This window comes from Pelodiscus sinensis, chromosome 22 (genome assembly GCF_049634645.1).
Source record: "Pelodiscus sinensis isolate JC-2024 chromosome 22, ASM4963464v1, whole genome shotgun sequence".
Classification (NCBI taxonomy): Eukaryota; Metazoa; Chordata; order Testudines; family Trionychidae; genus Pelodiscus; species Pelodiscus sinensis.
The window spans coordinates 15681756-15703987 of NC_134732.1; the positions used below are offsets into that span (position 1 = coordinate 15681756).

Genomic DNA, 22232 nt, shown 5'->3' on the forward strand with positions numbered 1-22232 from the left:
TCTGAGCAGCTCAGCCCTGCATGATCCAAGTGTGGAGGGGGTTACAGTGGGGGGATCCGAGTGTGGGGCAGTCTGGGTGCACGTGGGCTCATTGAGGGGTTTGGTGTAGGGGCAATGGGACGCTAGTTTAACTCAGTGGAGGAGCCAAGAGGAGGCAGGGTTTGATGGGGGATCCAGGTGCTAAGGAAGTGGGTCTCCATAGGATATGGGGTCCAGGTGCAACTTGCTGGGGCTCAGTGGGCTGGGTGTGTGCAGAACTTGTTGGATGAGTCCAGGTTTATGGGGGAACAGGGATTGTCAGGGTGAGGGTTAGATGGGCCTGCTTAACCAGGGAGCTCCAACTGCTGCTGAGAGGATACTGCATGCTGGACTCCTCTCCCCTCCGCGCCCCTCCTCCCCCCACAATTCCTCATCCCCTTTTCTTCTCCACCCCTCTCTCCTCATTCCCCATTCCTTCTTCCCCCCACCTCCCTCATGCCCACCTGCCCACCCAGAAAACTCCATTGCAGGTCATAGAAAACAGGAAGCATGGTGGGAGAGGGCAAAAAGGGGAGGGGACTGGGCAGCTATCTCTGCAGGGGTTAGGGTTGCCAGGTCTCCGGTTTTGAACTGGACAGTCCAGTATTTGAGCTGTTTGAGAAACAAATTGAGAAAATATAAATGAGAAAATAGAAATGTCCGGTATTTTCTAAATAAGATGTAATGTAGATTGTGATGTAATGTCAAGTGTGTCTGGTATTTTTGTTGAAACCATCTGGCAACCCTAGCAGGGCTCTAATTGGAGCCTTATGTCTGTGCCATGCAGGTTCAGGGATGGGATGCTGAGGAGGCTCCCTGCTTTTCTGCCTTCCCAACCACCCTGGAACCCGCCTGAACTGCACTAAGTATTCCTCAGCAACCCCAGGTGGCAGTTGGAGACAGGGAGGGGCAGGGCCAGCTCAGCTCTAGCTTTGGATAGGCTGTGCCTTATTTTGCCTTACAAACTAGAGGTAGGGTTACCAGGTAGACCTCTCCAAAAAACCAGACACACTTGATCGTGGGCAGGGGGGTGGGAGGGAGGGACCAGCCGGGAGGGGGGGGACTGGCCTGGAGGAAGGGGGGTAGGGACTGCGGAGCTGGCTGGGAGGAAGGGGGGCTGGGAGGCGGTGGTTGGGGGGGGGGGGGTCGAGGGCCACAGGGCTGGCCGGGAGGAAGGGTGCTGGGAGGTGGGGCTGGCCGGAAGGGGGGCCAGGAGGCGGTGGTTGGCGGAGGGGGTTGAGGGCTGTGGGGCTGGCCAGGAGGAAGGGGGGCTGAGAGGAAGGGGGCCGGGAAGCAGGGATGGCCGGGAGGAAGGGGGGGTGGGAAGCAGAGCTGGGGGAGATCGGGGATCAGGGGGGCTGGACGGGAGGAGGGGGACTGGAGGAAGGGGGGGCGGGAAGCAGAGCTGGCAGGGGGGAGTGCAGCCACTGGCTGCAGCCAGAGTCCAACAGGCTGTGCCCCTGGCAGGCACTCCCTCTGGTTGCTAGTAGAAGCTGGGCGGAAGCAGGGGGAGTGGCTGGGAGCCACTCCCCACACCCGGCTTCTGCACGCAACCAGAAGCTCCCAGCTGGGAGGCAGGACCGCGATTGGCGCTGGGAGCCTCTGGTTGTGTGCAGAAGCCCGGCGGAGGGAGTGGCTGGGAGTCCCAGCCACTGCCTCCACCCCATCCCGCTCGGCTTTTGCACGCGACCACAGGCTCCCAGCGCCAATCGCTGCCTCCAGTTGCTCCCCCACCCGGCTTCCGTCCGGCGCCCAGATGGAAATTCAGAAAATACCGGACATTGCACATATCTGGTATTTTCTGAATTTTTCTGCTGGACAGAGGGCGCAAATACTGGACTGTCAGGTAGAAAACCGGACACCTGGCAACCTTAACTAGAGGCCCATGGCCTAGTTCTTATTGACTAGTGGTTCATCTTTTTCTAGAAAGCTGATCCCTTAACATTTCTATAGGATACATGAAAGTTAGGTGCAGTGAGCTGGAGACTTGCTAAATGCAAATGAACTTATCCAAATTAATTTATATTTAGCCATATTTTGGATTACTTTTAAGCTGGCTCCCATGGAGCCTCCTGACACCTCCACCTCCCACTGTGACCTCTCATACACAGGCAGTAGGGGTGGAGGTAGGTGGCTCTGCAGGGGTTAGTACATGCAAGGAGCCAGCTTAAAAGCCAGCTTCCCACACACATGCTCCTGCTTGCACCCATACTGCTGACTCTATGGAGAGGAGGGGGACCCTGCATGTAACCATGAAGGTTAACCTATGAGCACAGGCTCATCTGTTATCTATGTAGACGTTTACGTTTTCACATCCCTAATCAAAATTATCATCAGCTACTGAAAATAATATATGTTAATATTATCTCAATTTATTGCAAATGAAAATTTCATAAATCAAAATTTACTTTTTACCATTGGAACTATAGGTTAACCTCCTAGTCCGGCATCCTCGGGACCTGACTGGTGCTCTAGCAGCATGGCCAACACTGCCACTGCTTACTGGGCTCTCAGAAGACATTTAGGGGTAAATTAGAGCTAAATACCAGCACAGAACACTGAGAGCCAGCACTGGTGCTATAAACAAACTTTATGAGGCCATGGGAAACTTGGCTACACCCATGATAAGTGGACATTTGGCTAACTAAAATCACACTGGACCACAAATGTTGCCAGACTAGAGAGTGACAGACTAGAGAGGTTCAACCTGTATTAGCACTCAGTTTGGACAATGAAACCAGAAAGATCAAATTATTATCCCCATTTACCAGACAGGGAAACTGAGGAACAGAACAGCGAAGTTACTTCTGAAGTTCAGGTAGGGATAGCAGGAGACAGATCACTTCTAGTCCTGCACTTTAGCTGCAATATCTTCCCTTCTCCTTTGTTTAGGGTAAAATGAACACCTATTCAAAGTCTAAGAAATCAAATTTGATGTGAACCTTTAAGCAGGCATTAAGGAGGAATAACATTTACATATCCCAAATGGTATGCAGATCATGGGATTATAATGCAGTCCCTCTAAAAAATCAGAGGGACTGCATTATAATGTTAGTCTGTAACTTTAAAGCAACAAATAGTCCTGTGGCACCTTACTTAGAGACTAACAAATATTTATATAGTATAATGAGCTTTCATGGGCAAAACCCACTTCTTCAGATGAGCTTGAGTGGGTTGTGCCACGAAAGCTCATGATACAATATATATATTTGTTAGTCTCTAGGGGCACGTTTATACTGAAAGAGAAGGTCGATTTAAGACATGCAACTCCAGCTACATTAATTACATTGTTGGAGTTGACACATCTTAAATCACCATCCACACGGTGAGAGGTTGACGGGAGCTAATGTTCCCATCTGCTTCCCATACTCCTTGTGAGGAGCAGGAGTACCAGTGCCGACGGGGATGCCCTCTCAGTTCAAATTAGCGGGTTTTCACTAGAACCCGTTAAATTGAACCCCGGAAAATTGACTGTGGCAGCATCAATCTTCCATGTAGTGTAGACATGGCCCAAAGTGCAACAGGACTATTCACTGTTCCCTCTAAAGTAGTTATTCCCACTTACTGCAGAAGACAGTCCAGCCCTTCACCATGTAGATATGATGCCCCTTTGCCGCAGACATACCATTTTGCCTTAGTTGGGTCCTCAGTACCAAAAATTACTTTCCTCCAGCAAGGAGAAAAGTATCTCAATGAACTAGAGCATCAAGCTGGGTTCTACGTTGGAGAGGATTAGGGGACAAGAAAGTGACCATTTGCAGTATTAAATGTGTCCAAAAGCAACATGCACAAATAACATACCATAGTACAATGAACACTTACATATTCTACTAATTTATTTTTAAAGTTTCAATCTAAAAAAATCCTAAAAGGATACAAACATCTTCTTTCTTGGAAAAAAAAAAAGGAGGCAGAAATACTCCCAAACAGTACAAATCCATCACTATTTCTACAATTTTAAAATATTCAAAAGAATACCAAGTCATACTATGGATACAAAAGAGAAACTAAACAAATCTAACAAGCAATGAAAACTGAAAAAAAATATGCACTCTCATTATTTTCTTAAATTATACAGGAAAATTCACGGTAATGGAACTCAATTTCCCAGAGCTAATGAAGCAACAGAGCAAAAGAAAGAAAGAAAATCCTTTTACTCCCTTAAGTCCTTGTTATAGCCAGATAAGTGTTGAACTGAACATCTTTAAAAAAAGCATTTACAGATCTATGAAATACCACAGGATTGCTGCAGCATTACTCAATTTCTGAGTGATGCTGTATCTGAAATCTACCTCTCTTATGGCTCCTGAGTCTAAATCTGCTAAACTTTTTCTAAATTTCTCTCTGTTAGTTGTTTAGCTGAACAGTCTCTGAACACTGTACTCCCAATAACTTTCTGAAGTAGTAAAGAAGCTGAACGAACATACCTTTCTCTGAAATAAAAACATTTAAATATTGCAATAGCCAGTAATCATCATTATCTCTCATATAAATTTGAAGCTTTATCACTACGGGGTACAAAGATTTTAGAATTATTTGAGGGAACCATACCTCAGTGACTTCTAGAAGAAATCGGGACAGTCTAATTACACAAGAAAACAGAGTATCCTACAGTTATTTGAGAGCAATAAAAAAGACTTCAGTAAGTTCAAGTCATTTTTTGCCACTCCCAGTGTTTTCTTTATCAAATTAGGATGAACTACTTAATAAGGTCATGCAGGTGCTAAAAATCAATTTTTCCCTTGAGAGTTACAGCAGAGAGAGAATACAAATAGGTTCCATAGTGTTTTAGCAGCATGCTAGGAACCTAGGCATTGTATTGCAAATACGCTCTGTTCAGTGATACATGTGAAACTCAATCCTGTACCCGCAGTGGGCCAAATTCTAAGACAGTATAAATGAGCATTGCACCTCTGACATCAATACAGCTATGCCAATTTTCACCAGTTGAGGACCTGACCTACTATTCTCCATTCCTGCTTTAATATTCTTTGGAACCCAAAGTAAACAACGTATTACAAGATTTCTCGTGTCAGGGCAGTTCAGAAGCATTACAGCTCAAAAGCAAATACTCAGCAATGAAGAAAAGATTGAGGATAATCTTTTTAACAAGATGCAACACACTTTGTAAGATTCATATACAACTGCACAGATGCCAAAGTCCCATAAAGCAGACAGCAAACAATTTAGTGGCTAAAAGTTTAAGTAAGAAATCATAGCTCAGTGAATAGCTGTTTGTAACAAATATATTTTAAGGCACTAAACAAATACATAATAAATAAACCTTATATAAATAGTTAGCTTTCTGGATCTTATTTCCAAGGTCTCTGAATACTGAGGTATCAGTAGTCCCTAATTAGAATACATTATCCATCTACTTGACACTTCAGTGAAATGTCTATTCTACCACAGAGTTGCAGCTTTGTTCAGAGCAGGTTTATTGATATTCTGATGCATTCCCTCTCCATACCCCCAGTGGCTTGGTTCTGTTTTATCACACATCAAAAAGGCCGTATGCTCAGGGCACCCCATGCACAGCTCAGAGCTGGAGGTCTGAACAGCTGCAAGTAGTATGGTATCACAGGAGGGACAAGCTCCAAGCAGATGTCACAGATAAAAAAAAAAGATAGTAAAAAGAGAGTGTGGTTTGGGAACTAAGCAAAAGGTAACAACATACAGCAGAGCAAGACCTGACTTAAAATATGCCTATCATGCTTTATGCAAACACTGGTCTTTTCTGCTCTCCTGACTATCATTAAACTGTAATTAGTAACTTCACTTGAAAAGAATGTGTTTCTTTATGAAGCCATCTATTTTTTATTCTTGAGAGCAATAACCTCCAGGCATCCAAGCATGGGCAGCACATCATCACGGTTAGCCATGAATAAAAGCTAGGATCCTGAGGAGTCTATAATGCTTCATTCTTGAGCCACCTGAAAATTGACCCCTCATGTTCTCTCCAACTTCAAGACACCTAACTTCTCCAAATTCAAGGAATCTGGAACAGAAGAATCCCAAGATCATTCTCAAACATGGGTGTCCTTTGCTGCAGTGCAGTATGGCTATCAACCTATCAGTGACTGATACCATCCACCCAAATAATAGTTACTCTGATACTCAGCTTTGTTAGTGTTTGATCTGAGCATTCTCAAAACTCAATACAAAAACAGAAAGCTATTGACACAGACAGGGGAAGAAAAAGTGAAGAAATGCAGAAAATCAACACTCACTCACATTAGACTCAAGAAAGAATGCTCGGCCGCAGGCACACAGCTTTGGAATTGCCTTTCACAAAAGATTAGAAAGACCACCAGTCTTGCTGCCTTCAGAACAAAATGTCTTCACCACTGTTTTCCCACAACACTCAGATTTTTTAAAAATTTATTATATGCCCCTCCCTTCTATCAAAGAAAGAGGAGAGGTAACCAAACAAAAAATTATCAATGATTAGAGTCCACTGTTGACCCAAGTAGTTTTCTAAGACTGTTAGATACCAGGGCAAGCAGTGCAGTATAAATACTGAGATAAGGAGACAGACGTAAAGGTGACATAAATTCTTACAAGAATTGGAGCATCCCGACTAATGTAGGCTGCATGACCTTTGCCGACTGAAATTCTCCCATGACTGCAGCTATCTCTTGCCAATACAATGCACAGTCTCAGGCCGTTTGATGCCATCTCTATAAGCTTGCAATACACAATCTTTTTTGTGGTAAACTACTCCCTTATTTAATCTGTACTAGGCTCATCCTCTTCTTCCATCGCTATGAACTGGGGGGAACAAGAGCAAAGGGAATCAGGGGAGAACACACTAGTAAAAAAGCTACAATGATCCATATGCAGAGGGCAGTATCTGTGAAAGTATCTACTGACATGCTGATTCCTGCAATTTGTCAGTATTAGGAGAGCTAGAGGCTGGAGGAGGTCACACTTTGTCAGTCTCTCTATTGGAAAGGAAAGGAAACTCTTTACCCCATATAAAAAGCATTTTGGTAGCATTTTATTCAGTAATGAATAAAAAAAACATGTTCTCCTTAGCCAAATAAATTAATATTAATGGGACAAAATCTCACCTCTGTTTACTTGCCTAATACAGTTCACTGTCAACTTGTACAGGGTTGCACAGATGTAACTAGAGGCCCACTGATTACATGATCTCATCCACCAAACAACAACCATAGAAAGATCCTGTAGCCGATATAAGTGTGAGTTCATCAGGGAAAGCCTATTCCACTTTCCTGAACTGCTTTATATCAACAAGTGAACTGCCCCAACTACCCAAATTAATCACTGGCAAAGGCTTAGTTGCTAAACGATTTTGTGACCAGTGCACAAGATTCAACTGCCCCTCTTTCAGTCATTACCAGTGGTTCAAATATGCCAACTACAACCTCTACACTAGACTTCTCCAGTTCTCTACATTCTTTCTACAATATTACATTTCAAGCAGTAAGAATTAGGTTATAGTCAGTGGAGCTACAGAAACCACATTCTAACCCTCCAAGATGAAAAATCCTCACATCAGCTTCACAAGTGCCTGGTTCTAACATAATGCTTGCAATAAGTTTCCTGTGTATGCTGTAAGACCTACTCGTCTGATCCCTTGCAGTCCTAACTACATTTGTATTAGAGGAACACACAACATACAGTCTCAGCAGAGCTGTTGATCAATAAAATTGTACTCCTTGGAGGATGCTGTGACATCTATAAACCTGTGAGTGTCAAAACAATGGCACAAAAAATTCTGTATTCCTACTGTCAGTGGGATGAAAGCTGTGCAATTAATGCCATTCCAATGACACCACAAGGAGAAATAAAACAAACAGCTGGTGGTACAATGGTCCAGTACACTGCTCCTACAATGTATTATCATCTTCAGTTATAAAACACTGACTCATGTTTTGAGCAATATAACATGCAAAGAATTCAAAATTCTACGGTCCACAATATTAACTGTATTAGATTTCACTTAAAAGAGTAACAGAAATGCACGATCCTCTTTCATATGGAAATTAAGCATGCACCAGAAGAGGACATCCCAATGTTTAGTGACTGTTGATTACAGCACTATTGCACATTCTTTCTGGAGCTCAGTGACTTATTCACAGCTTATTGAACTAAGAGCAAGCACTGTCTTTTTGCTTGACATGTACTTTCTGGAGATTTCTGTAAGTTTTTATTGCCCCCTATGTCCCATCACTGGTTCAGTTCCCCTCCCAGTAATAGCAGTGGGAGTGTTACTGGACACAGGGCTCCAGGCAGTTTCTGGCATTTTAAAGCATCATGATGTCCTACTCAAAGTAGGTCTATATGTTTAAAATGTCAGCAACTGTCAGTGCCTTTTCTTGACTCAAACTCTGATCTTTGCCATAGCCAGTGAAGCTTAAACAGTATTAGCAACTGTGGGAAATATGGGGGGAAAAGTGTAGCATGCACAGGGCCTTTGGAAAAAGTGGAATTTGTCTGCATATTGAAGAAAGTCAACACTTATCTTAATAGCACCACCATGAATACGTAAGAGACCTTTCTGATAAAAACATGTGGGCTTTACCAAGAGAAAATATGGTTTCTATGAGGGAGCACATTAGAGAGGGGTTAGAAATTGTAGCCGAAATGCCCTTGTGCTTCTCAAAAACTTATAAACTGAAAAATTATTCACCAGTAAACAGAACGTGTTTTGAAGGCTTTGTCCGCATATACAGGCAGTCCCCAGGTTACGTACAAGATAGGGACTGTAGGTTTGTTCTTAAGTTGAATTTGTATGTAAGTCGGAACTGGTACATATTGTAGGGGAAACTCTAGCCAAACATTTCTCCAGAGCTCAGTTTTATTCTCCCACACTTCACTTCCCTCAGTCCTTTATTCTCAAGCTGAGGTGTCTGCTGAGAAAAGCTGCTCCGCGTCTCCCTGGTCTGCTGGGGGGGGGGGCTAGCTTCGCGTCTCCCTGGTTTGCTGGGGGGAAGCAGCTAGTGCAGGGTTGCCTCACCCCATTTGTAAGTAGGGATCCGATGTAAGTCGGATCCATGTAACCCGGGGACTGCCTGTACTCTCCTTCTCTAAAATTTCCCAATCACCTCTACTAACGGGGACAACTGTGAAAGCACTAGTACACAAGATGCACCAACAGCTATCAATTCACTAGGTCTGATCTGACCATGGTTAAACAACAAGCTGTTTAAAACACTAGAAGCATCCTGTAACCTGTCTATACTAGCAATCCCATTGCTTTTACCACAAGTGGAGTTGCACCAGTGGTAGTAAGAGTGGCAAATCTGAGTAAAAAGAAAAACCTAGCATAGACACTCCTTTCTTTGATAATACGTGGAGACACAGTCTAGTTTCATGCTTAGCAATGAGAACTCCTGTGTTTCATTCTGGGCTTTGCTGTGTTTTTTTATTAATTTTTATTTCAATGGATTTGGCCTGAGTACAAGCAAGCAGTTCCATCTAGCACTTTATAACCATTAGGACTCCTTAGTCCAAAATAACCCTCCCAAAGGTCAAATTTGTAAGCAATGTGTCCACACTACCAAGCCTTTTATTTGGAATAATAGGCCATGGAATTCAAACTCTGTACTCTTGTTTTTCATGAGGAGTAACACTAATTCCAAAGTAGTAATATCGAAATAAGTTAGTTTGGACACTCCAGTGCTGCTAGTTCTAATTAACTGGCCTCCAGGAAGCCTCCTGCTACTCCCCAGAGTGCTTCGTGGGGCTCCAAGTCTGAGGTAGTGCATACACATTCATGGAGCCTGCCTCAGACTGCATTCACTTTCTCCCCTTAGTAAGGAGACACTAGTTCAAATCGAGAGTTAAGTCGAATTTAGTAATTTGAAAATAGTTCCCTGGTGTAGACGTGGCCCTGCAGGTATCTTACCTCCCAGTCTCCTGGTCTAACCATTAGATCTCAGTCCCTGCCTTCTATGCCAGAACTGTATCACTATTAAGTGACATGATAAGCTTGCTGATTTTACTCAACTAGAGAAATAGTAAAATGATCCTATCCAATTGTGAGGGTAAATCATGCAATAAACTGAATCATTTCTTGCCACATGATCTTTGACAGACTCACAGCACTACCTTGATATACATTTTTGGTTGTTTCTGTTCCCCCAGTCTGCTTGGATTCTATTATATCCACAGCTGACAATATTCTTTTTACTTGATTTCAGTAGTTAAATTATTTAATTCAAATACCACATAAATGTACAAGACTGTGTACTATAGAGCTGTGTTTTTAAACATATTCTACAGCTACACCAAGAGGCTTAATTCCAGAGTGAATTTAGTACATTTATGCAAAGACAGTAAATACCACCAGATATTAGGCCTGAAGGGATAAACATCTATCACCATAAAAAAAAACAGATCAGATTTTAAAAAGCTTTAAGAGAAACTAGGCAGACCCAAATAATTCAAGCACAGTGATTTGCAATGCAAAAGTTTAATTCTACTTTGCAAATTCAAAATGAGCAGATAAATTATGGATTAAGGCATACAGTATTTTGTACAGAAAAACTGACAACCACTTCCCAGACATTTAAGGTTCCCCCCCCCCCCCCAATCTCGTCACTTACTTCTTTTTAACAATTCAAAATGATTGTTTCAAGTCTCCCAGTGGCTAGGAGATGGGGAGCATGCCATGACATTCTAAAATGCAACAAAGACGGGCCATTTAAAAAAGAAGGGGGAGGCAAAGTCTTATACATAATGAACTGAAAAGCTATTCCATAGTTTTTTATGTCTTCAGTTTCATGGACTCATACTACTATAACATGAGGATTCAAAGGGAGAAATAACAGATTTAGGGAAGAAGCATCAACTTGAACTAATAAAAGTGTGCCTTTTGTCATAGATTATGTAATTTACATATCTGGGACCCAATTCACCATTATGCCACTCCAGTTTTACGCAGCTGTAACCCCATTGGTTTCAAGGGAGTTACACTGGTATAAATCTAGATTAACGCAGTGGTGAACTGGGTACTTGGTCTATGAATTTCCCTTTGTAAAGTGACAGTATATATTTGTTTGGGGTCTTTAAATACATGGCAACTTGAAAAAAAAATCTTATTGAAAGGTTACAAAGCATACCTTGATTTTTCAGATGACTAAAGTCTCCTTAGTAAACACATATTTAGCTAAATATATATTAAGGTATTTAAAATATTTAGAAATAAATTTAATAGATTCATTGATTCCAAGGAAGAAGGAATCATTTTAATCATCTAGTCTGACCTTAAATTACAGGCCACAGAACTTCCCCAAAATAATTTCATTTGAACATCTTTTAGAAAAAGATCCCATCTTGATTTAAAACTTGCCAATCATGGAGAATGCACAATGGCCCTTGATAAATTGTTCCTATGGTTAATTCCTTTCACTTAAGAATTTATATCTTCTATCCAGTCTGAATAGGTCTAGCTTTCGCTGCCAGCCATTGGATTATGTTACACCTTTATCTGCTAGACTGAAGAGCGCTTTATTTAACATTTTTCTCCATGTAAGGACACACAGACTGTGATTTGTTTCTTCCTTTGATACCCTCTCTTTAGATTTGAATGAAATCGCTTAATGAGTAATAGGCAACAAAAAGCAAATAATGGTACCACCGTATGGCCTTTTGTGAACAGCAAATATGTAATCTCAATATATTAATGTCATTTTATGCATTTGCTTTTCTTGTTGTTATTGATTTAATTTCCACTCTATCATTTGAATGGCTCCACGTAAACTTTTAAGTTCAGACTTTATGATGATAATGGGGTGAGCAATGGGACAGCACACATTTTAGTAGTCGAGTATTTAGCTGAGAGCATTTTGTGCCACAAAATAGTACCACACCATTTACATTGCCATGCATGCACGGCAAGTAATGTAGGCAAGGGAAGGCATTGCCTTCCCAAAAATACCCTTACTGCCCAACCACCGGGGAGGGGCTGTGGCCACATTGCGTGGCAGCCTAGCAGCCTATGGAGGGCTGGGGCTGCGTTGTGGCATGGCAGCTCTGGCCCTCAGCTGGGTTAGGGCAGAGCTTGGCTGGGGGGACGGGGGAGAGTTGCTGGAGGGGCATGTTGGGGGAAAAATGTGTGACTTCAGGCATGGGGTCGGGGATTCAACTTGCTTTCCACAGTTGGACCTTTACCCGCCACCCATGCGGTCATGGTTATATGTTTGCAACAAAAATAGAACATTTAACACCATCAGTGCCACAAAATCTACCATCTTAACGCATGAGATAGTGGCCAAAGCATGTGATAGCCATGGTTTGGTCTTACCTGTCAATGATGGGACCATGACATGTTATAATTATATTCTAGCCCTGGGTGTTTAAATGTAGCTGATTTTGTAAAATAAACAAGAACTCTGTTTTTACTTTTAAAATGAAAGCCTAGAATTTGCAGAACATTGCAAAATGCAGGACAAATCATGGAAACACTACAGAAGCATGGGCTACATGACATTTTTGGCAACTGCAATTATCACCTGTCCCTGATGTTAAGGCTTTTATAGGAGAGGATTTTTCAATATTTCAATAATGTCCTTGCTTTATTCAATGAACAAGCCAAACAGTGATGTCATAAAAAGACAGGGTTTCATTAAACAGTGAATCGCACAACAAACATGTGATGGCGGGAAGTACTAATTATCTCATTTTGCATGTGGATAAGCTGTGGCACAATTCAATCAATATACCTCTCATACTCTGCAGACTGGATTCTTCAGCATCCCCCATGAACCCAATTTAGGTGGAGGTCTGTACACTCATTTTAGAAAAGTGCACCATATCCTGCATAGCCTGTGTTCGGGCAGATCTTAGAAAGCGGCTTTATAACCAACAGACTGTTATGGCTCCAGTAAATAATCCTTAATAATGGGCTGATTATTACTCAATAAACCATAACAATTTATTCAGATCTAAAGAAAATACACAAGGGGTGGCGGTTGGGCTTTCCTTTAGTTCAGATACAAACCACTCAGTTTGCTCAGTATTAATCTATTTCAGAAGTTCCAGATTAAGACACCCTACTTGCATTTCTGCACACCCCACCTATGGGCCTATTTAAACTTATTCACTTGCCCATTTCTGCATCCCAATAATGAACTTATTAATTATTACCTAGAAGAGCGTATATTCAAGTACAGTATTTCCTAGCATGGAGGGGGAACAGATATGTATGAGAAACAGTGGTGATTGAAATAAAACGGTAAACATTAGAGCTCTTTTCCCCACCTTTAAGGAGAGTTAAAAATCTAAATCAATGTATTGATTTTTATGTATTTTCTGTTTATCTGTTTTGTCCACTATAACTCTGCCAGTTGCCCCAGGCAATCAACAAAGCTATGCTTGTTTAGCCTTTGATCATCTCACTACTATATGGATTAGCATATGCATACTCTCATCCTCCCCTTTATCCTGTTAATAAAGCTCCAAACTCCCTCTGTGGATGTTCAAGAAAGCAATCCGTTCCTGAGCCCCTGTTGATTTGCCCCCTTTCTCTCCCCTGCTCAGGACATGGAATGCTAACTACTGTGTGTGAGTTGTGTAAGTGCTTATCCGCTGGCCCTCCAAGGAGCAATTCTTACTTGTTTGATGCAGTCCACGTTTGACAGACGTTCCTGGATCAGATTGGCCCACAGTGCATTGGGAATTTTCTAAAGAAAGAACAAAACAAAAAACAAAACCAAAAAAAAAAAAAAAAGAAAAAGAAAAGAAAGGCTGAATATTCACAATGGAATTCAAAAGGAATTTTATCATGCGCCACTCTGGCTAAAGGTAAACTGAAATGCCTTCTTAAAATTAACAGATAAATCAAACTGAGATCCTAAATCATTAAACGCAACATATATGTTGAGTTAAAAAGAACACAGACATTCGTTTTAAAAATAAACTAAATTACTTTTAACTTGCCAAACTCTGAGTTCATGGTTCTGCATTTCCCCTACCAGCCACACTCCTACTATTGTAGGACTATGTAGCACTTTAAAGACTAACAAGATGGTTTATTAGGTGATGAGCTTTTGTGGGCCAGACCCACTTCCTCAGATCAAATAGTGGAAGAAAATTGTCACAACCATATATACCAAAAGATACAATTAAAATATTATCTTGACATGCATCTGATGAAGTGGGTCTTCGCCCACGAAAGCTTATGCTCCAACTCTTCAGTTAGTCTATAAGGGTATGACTACACTACCCTCCTAATTTGAACTAGGAGGGTAATGTAGGCATACCGCACTTGTCTTTTCTGGCTGAAATGGCAAGAAACTGTGATCACAAAGAAAAAACTGTTTCTTGCCATTTCAACCAGAAAGGACACCGTCTCAACGACTTGATTACCTGCATCCCGGTTCAAAGACCTTTTAAGACTACACTTGAAAGAGAATCCTCTGAACTGTCATTCATGCTTAAATTCGACACTTTACACCTAAGCTTAAACAAAGACATTAATTATCTTGCCCATTACAAAGATAGCTTCCCCAATTATCACCTCTAATATCATTAACTCACAGACATTTACCTTCCCCCTCCATCCCCTTTCTATTCTGAAATTTGAGTTGTCCTTTTCATATGTGTTCATTTTTTTAACTGTATCCTTTGGTATATATGGTTGTGATTATTTTCTTCCACTACTTGATCTGAGGAAGTGGGTCTGGCCCACAGAAGTTCATCACCTAATAAACCATCTTGTTAGTCTTTAAAGTGCTACATAGTCCTGTTTTTTGTTTCAGCTACACCAGACTACCACGGCTACATTTCTATCCTACTATTGTGTTAGGCCACAATCCTGCAACTGAACAAAACCTTATGCTCATGAGAAGTCCTGCTGGCTTCAGTAGAATTCTAGTCTACATGTTGCTTTACAGGACAAGGTTTATGGCATTAGTGATGTTATCAGATATAGTGTGGGACATGAAGTACCCTGAGCTTAGCACTGGCAATCAGGGAGAATCTGATTTTCAAATACTGTCTTTTATAATCTTATATCTCTGTATTTTTTACAGATACACCCTGCTAATCTCCTGAGTTCTCAAAACTGTCATTTATATTTTCCCAAAAAGCATTTCTCCTTTTAAAAGGAAACAATTTAAAAATATATCAGAGGAAAATAAAAATAAATACAGTGGGTTCATTAATAAGAGAAGTGAAAGACAGGAAATTGACAATGATTCTAAAAGCTAATGAACTTTTTTAATAACAAGAAAAAAAGATGAAAATGGTACTGATAGTAAGAAAAAAATGAAGAATGCTTTAACAAAAACGATTTATACTAATTCAATGGGTCTGGAGGGCCTACAACAAAGGCTACTAAATTAATTATCTGATAAGAAATGTACTGAACTACTGATATTGTTATGAAGTCAAGGAAATCTGGAGAAACACCTGAGTACTGGGGGCAGGGAGGAGAGATAACCCAAAAGGGACACTAACGTTCCAAAAAGGATGGACAGTCAATTCTGATAATTACTCACTGAAAAACCTAACTTAACTCACTGTTCAAAGAACCAAGCAACTCTCCAAAAGGAAAATAATTTCTAAGCTCCTACAGGATGATGGAACTACAAGCAATAACTAGCATGGGTTTAAAAAAAAATTGTGCCATACAAACATGGTCACTTTCTTCAATTCAATATTAATACTTAGAAGGAAAATATAATGCAGGATCTCTGACTCAAAGAAATTGGATATAGAAAAAAAAAAATCTACTAGGCCATCTAGTTCATCCCCTGGTAAGGCAAGACTGTTCCTTACTATATTTTGTCTAGAGCAGTAGTTCAAAGTGTGGTCCATGGCGCGTTGTTGGAGTTCCAGCTTCATGCTAGGGGGTGGAGGCACATTGTTGGAGTTCCAGCTTCATGCTGGGGGGTGGAGGGGAGTCTGGAGCCTCATGGGTAGGAACCAGTTCGCAGGGGCAGGAAGCATGTCCATGCGCTGCTGATCCCCCCACGTCCGTTTGGGAAAATGGCAACACAGGAAACTGTACCTGGAGGCTTTCTCCACTGCTCCTGTTGTCTGGAATCTCAGCCAATTGGAGCAGTGAGGAGCAGTGCATAGGAGCGGCAGGGGGCACACAGCAAGTAAGCACCTCCCCATCTCCCTCATGCTCAGACCCTATACTCCCATCTCCCTCGCATACACCCACTGTGCTGAGATTCCACACCCTCAATCTGTTCCTGCACCCTGTCTCATACAGATCTCAAACCCTCAGCCTGCTCTTGCACCCATTTTGTCATCATAGAATAATCATGGGTGGTTGGCTGGTGGTCTGCGGAAGAGTTTGTGTTGAGTGGGGTGGGTCATGGGCCAAAATATTTATGAGTCATTGGTCTAGACCTTTATTCAATGTAATTTTTAATTATCTGAGCAGTATAATTTCCACAACTTCCCTTATGAGAATATTCCACAGTCTTGTAGCTCTTGCTGTCAGGAAAGTTTTCTTGATAATCAGTTTGAATTTCCCTTTATTTTATCACAATACTCCTAATTAATAACTCTTTGTACCTCCCTAAATAATTTGTGGTGTGCGCTTCACATATCTGCAGACAGTTATCGTGTCCCACCCCACAAAGCTCTAGTTGTTAGTTAGACAAATTAAACATTAACAAAAGCTTTTCATCTTTTCTCATAATTAAACTCTTTCAGCCCCTTATTCCTTTCTGTTATTCTGTACTCTATCCAACCTGTCAATATCTTAACTTTCCGGCAACATTTCATAATATATCTTCCATGTCTGATAGCAGAAGAGATTATATCATTCTAGATGTTTAGTGATTTTTTTTCTTCATAATATTTGTTCCATTGTTTTACTAGGTTTACTGGACAGCTATTGTCAGAAATACCCTTCTCCCTTTTTTCTGAAGGCTTGGACCATATTTGTATTTCTCCAGCATTTTAGTATCATCCATTTCTCCATGGCTTTCAAAAATAATGAATAATGGTTTAGTAAGCTCATTAGCTAATTACTCTAATGCCACACATGATTATCAGTTCTATCAATGTTAAAATAACTATTAATTATTACATTACTAGAGCAATTGCTCTCTTTTCTTTTTACTTAAAAATCTTAGCTGACTTAATACCCTCATAAAGGGACTGTACACTGGATACTTCTTTTTCTTTGTAATAATCTTTTACTATATATTTTAGAAATGTGTCTGTCTGTCCATACTTATGAGTCCATTTGTACCTAAATGGTAAGAGCTAAGACCACCAAATTTGATATGCAGCTTCCACTTATCATAACTTAAAGCAAGGCCAGGGTTTGGTTATGCCAGAATAATGGGATGTGTAGGGAATTTGACTGTTTCTCATAAAAGGGAAAAGGAGGGGTCTGGCAAGAGGGATTTATACAGCAGAATGAATGGGGGCAACAAAGGGCCAGAGATGGCTGTTGGGACAGCTTTAACCCTACTGGGCCAGAAGGGAGTAGCAGCGGAGAAAGGGACAGCTAGCTACTATCTATTGCAGAGAATTTGTCTGTTTCTGTGTCTGTCTGTGTGCCTGACCTCTAGCCAGGGGATATATGCCCCTTCCTCAGCTGTGCCCATTGGAGCTGCAGTGGCCATGGACAGGTGCTTCTCACCTGGCCCCAAGCTGTTATGGTGAGAGGGCTGGTGTTGTCCTCTCTCCCCAGCGCAGCCCAAATACTGAAGCCCTCAAGCCCCAGTCCCACCCTAGAATAATGATTTAAATGAAGAAAAATAAAATTTGAGTAAGGACCCAAGCAACACTGAATAAATGGTCTAGATTAATTAAGTAATTAATTCTTATTCAGGGAATCCAGACTGGTGGATCTTACAATGAGTTTTGCACAGGCAGACCCTCCCAAGGTCCCACAAAATGTTAATTGTGGGATAAGTACAGTAAACCCTCGCCATTCACAACGGATGAGTTTCTGGCACCACCACTAATGGTGAAATCCGTGAATACTGGGGGAGAGGGGATGGCTCCTAGCTGTTGCAGTGAGCTTCCCAGGGCTCCCAGCTCCTCCAGTGAGCTCCCCATGGTTCCTAAACTCACCGAAGCAGTGGGGAACTCATCACAGCTGCTGCAGTGAGTGAGGGAGATCTTGACCACGACTGCCATCTGGCAATAGATTCCCCGCCCCCCCTCCTCCCCCCGCATGCATCCCACAACGGGGGATGGGATGCAATGGGTGGACTGGAGAGACCCATGAATATGCGAAATTGTGAATGGCGAGTCTCCTGTACTTTAATTTTGCAGTTTTCCAAAATGTACTGTGGCAGGGTGTTGCCCTGCCACAGGCCCTTTAAGGGGCTGAGACCTGGAGTCAGAGGATAGCCTAGCTGAAGCAGCTAACTAGGGCCCAGCTGGAGGCCATATAAAGCAACTCCTGGAAGGAGGAGAGAGACCTGCCTGTCTGCCTGCAATGAGAGAGGTTTCAGCCTAGCAAACCCAGGCTACCCAACCTGAGGCCCAGGGCTGCAAGGAGGCAGTCATGGAGGGTGGGGCTCACATGGAGGCAGCTCTAAAAGGTTGGGCTGCAAGGAGGCAGCCCCGGTAGGCTGGGGGAGTTTGAGCTAGGGAAGCCCCAGGCCATAAGTCCGCAAGGCAGGGTTGCAGGGGGCAACTGGGAAGGCAGAGTGGGAGAAGAACTGGGGGTCCTAGGGAGTAGGGAGGACCCTGGAGGAGGAGCAAAGGAAGAACAATGACTCTCCTCCCTCTCCCCCCGGAAAGGAGCGTAGACCAAGACCGGAGTGATCACTGCCGGAGGGCAGTGCCCTGAAGAGAACACCTCACTCAAAGGGGGTGCGTCGGCAAAGGAGCAGCCAGTTACTTCCCCAAAAACCACCCTGAGGGAAGAAGCCGTGCAAGTGAGTCGAACTCACTACAGTACCTAGCAGAAGTCCAAAACCTTCTATTGCTCTAGTCAGGAAAACCATGTATTACTCTTCTAAATTAAAGTAGCTCATAATCCACAAATTTCCCATAATTGGTAAGAACTAGATCCAGGATTAATTCTGTAGTTGAACTCCCTACTTTTTTACTCAAATTTATTTTCTACCTAAATCAGGAAACTCCTTGATTATGTGCAATTGACGTCAGTTGTTCCAAACAAACATTTATGTCACCTGTGGACTGGGTTCTCCATTCCTTGCTTTCACCACACAATCGGATGAATGTAAACATTAAGGGTTTTGGGGGGAGGGACTGTCCTTCTGGGTTAGGATGATCTAATGGGTACAACTGTATGAAAGCGAAGAACAGAAAATTTCCTAACTATGATCTCCATTAGAGCATGGAAAATTTCCAAAAGGAAACGGTAAAAGCTCCATCATGCAAGTCATTTAAAATTAGGTGGACAAAGCACTTAAGAATATACCATAGAGGACAATCCTGCCCCAACTGGGGAATAGTCAACAATTAGGTCTTTGTTATTGTTAATGTCTCAATTTCTCAATAATTTTCCTAATAGCCATTCATAAAGCAGCATTCAAGCAGGTAAAAGAGAAAAAAGTGAAAGAAATTGCTCTGTTTCTTGAAAGTCAGCAGGTCCCACAGGGTGGTACGTCAAAGCCTCCTGCAGCCTTTCACTGTTTGAGCCTGAGTCTGTTCTTTGAGTCTGTCACCTTCCAAAGGTGCATCATGCTGCTATCAGAAACAGCTAGTGTCTTACTGACTTCTTTGATGTGTCACGTCAAGAGAGGCTAGCAACTGCCAGGGGGTCCACTCTGCTAAGCCCTGCCAAACCAATTTAAACCAAAATTATTCTAGCTTCTTTCAGTGCAGTGGTAATTTTAGTCCTCTCTTTTGACCAGAATTTGCTGCAGAAAAATAATCAAGTGCATATGAATGGGTGCTGCGCTTTATCCGCAGTTAAACCAGATCTTTCTGAAGACTGTGGCTCACTTCCAATGTAACTTCCTGGTCAGTGACAACTTCACTGAGCAAGCAGCTAAAAAAATCACCACCCTGCTTAATATTTTAATAGGACATTGTCTGCTTTAGACCAGATCATTATAATGAAAATGGTCAAATCTGATAGAAAACATCCAACAGAATACAGCCAATTATAGGAATTACATGACTTACCATAGCAAAATTACAGTAGAAGCTAACATGCTGCTGTTATTACCAAAAAAAAGCTCAAAATCTGTTATGTTGTTATATAGCCTCCTGCTGGTCTGTGATCTCAGACACTGTGGCATAGGCATGGCTGGTAACTAAGAAACTGTATTTTTACCTGCTCCTGCACTTGGCGCCTGATCCAAAGTCCATTGGTGTCACTGTTTGGAATGGTAAAACTTTCCTAAAACTATGGTGTGGTGATTGCCTTTAACGGCCTGGGGCAGAGGGCTGGACTTGATGACCTCCTGAGGTCTCTTCGAGCTCTATGATTCTATGAACGACAAATTATTTTATGTATATATTTACTGGATCAATTTTATTCATGATTCCACCTTATTGATGATGCATTGCACTCATTCATGATGAGTTTCACATTTTACATGTTAGTCCTATGACATCATAATGCATACTAGCTGTGCGCAACCTTCCCCCAAAAGTATGAATAAAACCCTTACAAATGCTTTTTTATTATAATGTGAGGACGAGGTCATTCCTCATATGCTCCAAGTGGAGTTTCTTCACTTTCTTATCGCAAAAATGTCTGCATCTAAAAACTTCAAACAGGGCTTGTTTTCTGTAGTATATGAGGAAAGAAAAATATCTGTGTGTGAAGAAAACGTGTCTAAATATTTTAGAAGTTCTAAATATTTTAATTCAGTTCATTCTCTCTCTTACTTATATAGACACATACGGAACTTTTTACATGCATACAAATATTATAACATTTTCTATTTGTTCTTTTGTAGTGCCTCGTCCTAGAACACACGAGATCACTGGGCATGCAAAGATACAGATGTCTCTGTTTTTTTGTTCTTTTCTATTTCTTCTTTAAATACACAAGGAGACTGTGCAGGTGCTGTCTCACAACAGTAGTGCAGTTTTAAGTTATTACATAGTGTGCAAATATCTGCACTGCAATTTGCTACAGTCCTCAGAATAAAGGGCCTTCTTCACAAGTTCTTCACACGGATAGTTGTTTCAACTTTGTGTTTTAGCCAGTTGACAGAAAAAGTAAATCTTTAAATACTTATATCTTTAAAGTTCACTACAGGAATAAGTTGAAAGTGGTTCTACTGTATTAATATTTTCATAACTAGAGATGAGGAAATTGGCAATGAATTATCTAAAAATTGAGTCTTGTGTTCATAGAATAATTTTAATAGATCATTTCCTCAAATTTATCCAATATTCAAAAATATTTGACTTCTTTGAATATTTGTAAATGTGGATTGATGACGGTTGGTTGTCACTATTTGAGCTCATTTGTTAGTGCCAGAACATGGGTTAGCAAATGTTTGGATGTGCAAATTTAAAATTCAGTTTCTGAGAACAATCATAGATTTAAAATCCCAATTCCATGAACTCCTGGGCCAATAAAACTCAAATGCTCAAATTTTCACAAGAAGCAAATGAGGCCAAAGTGAACTAATTAAAAAGTGTGAACAAATATTTTTAAAATTATTTTCTATAGTATATGCTCACCTTTAGTAACAACCTATAGGTATATTAAGTTAATGGATGCCCAAGCTTTTTGGTCTTTGGGTTAATTTAGCCCTGGTTACCTCATACATATGAAGTGAAATGATAATCTAAATAAATCAAACTGCAATGGGTAATCTTCAAGGTGGATTTTACAAAACACAAACTCATTTCATTTATTAAACTGTTTTGGAGAAGTCTGCAGTTTTTTAGTGCCCCGTTGTAAATTTAGACAATATAGTTCTATATCCTAGCCAACTTCTTTTTAGTACTAATGTGTGTTAAAATGTGCATATGAGATCAAATTCATCATTGAAACTGTGACCATTTATGCCAAAAGTGGGTTTAGCCCATGGACAGGAGAAATGAGCAAGGAGGAGAAAAAAAAAAAGAAAAGAAAAGATTGTGGCCAGGATATTACCCTTAATTAAATTACTAGCAAAGCTCCCACTGATTTCCACAGAGCCAGAATTTCATCCTCAGTCACAACAGTTATATATGAAGAGTCAAAATCATTCAAGGAAATTGGGGAAATGATTTACAAAAGTCATCCCTCTAGTAAACTAACATCCTACAAACCAAGGGGGTAAACAGCACAAAACTAAAACACCACCAATTTCAGCTCTCAGATGCTCTTTACCACC

General features: G+C 41.3%; 1 protein-coding gene and 1 long non-coding RNA gene across 6 annotated transcripts in view; one reads left to right on the forward strand and one right to left on the reverse strand.

The window, feature by feature from the left end:
- The window catches only part of AK8 (adenylate kinase 8), a 147334-nt gene that overhangs the window by 88115 nt on the left and 36987 nt on the right, over positions 1 to 22232 (reverse strand). For all 5 annotated transcript variants that reach the window (XM_075905784.1, XM_075905783.1, XM_075905782.1 and 2 more), the window contains one exon: positions 13605 to 13673. In XM_075905784.1, coding sequence (XP_075761899.1) covers positions 13605 to 13673 — 69 coding nt within the window. The remainder of the gene's footprint in view (positions 1 to 13604; positions 13674 to 22232) is intronic.
- LOC142819351 (uncharacterized) lies at positions 921 to 21204 on the forward strand. The gene is made up of 3 exons (XR_012897226.1): positions 921 to 989; positions 2790 to 2836; positions 20856 to 21204. It is a non-coding gene; the product is annotated as an uncharacterized LOC142819351 (long non-coding RNA).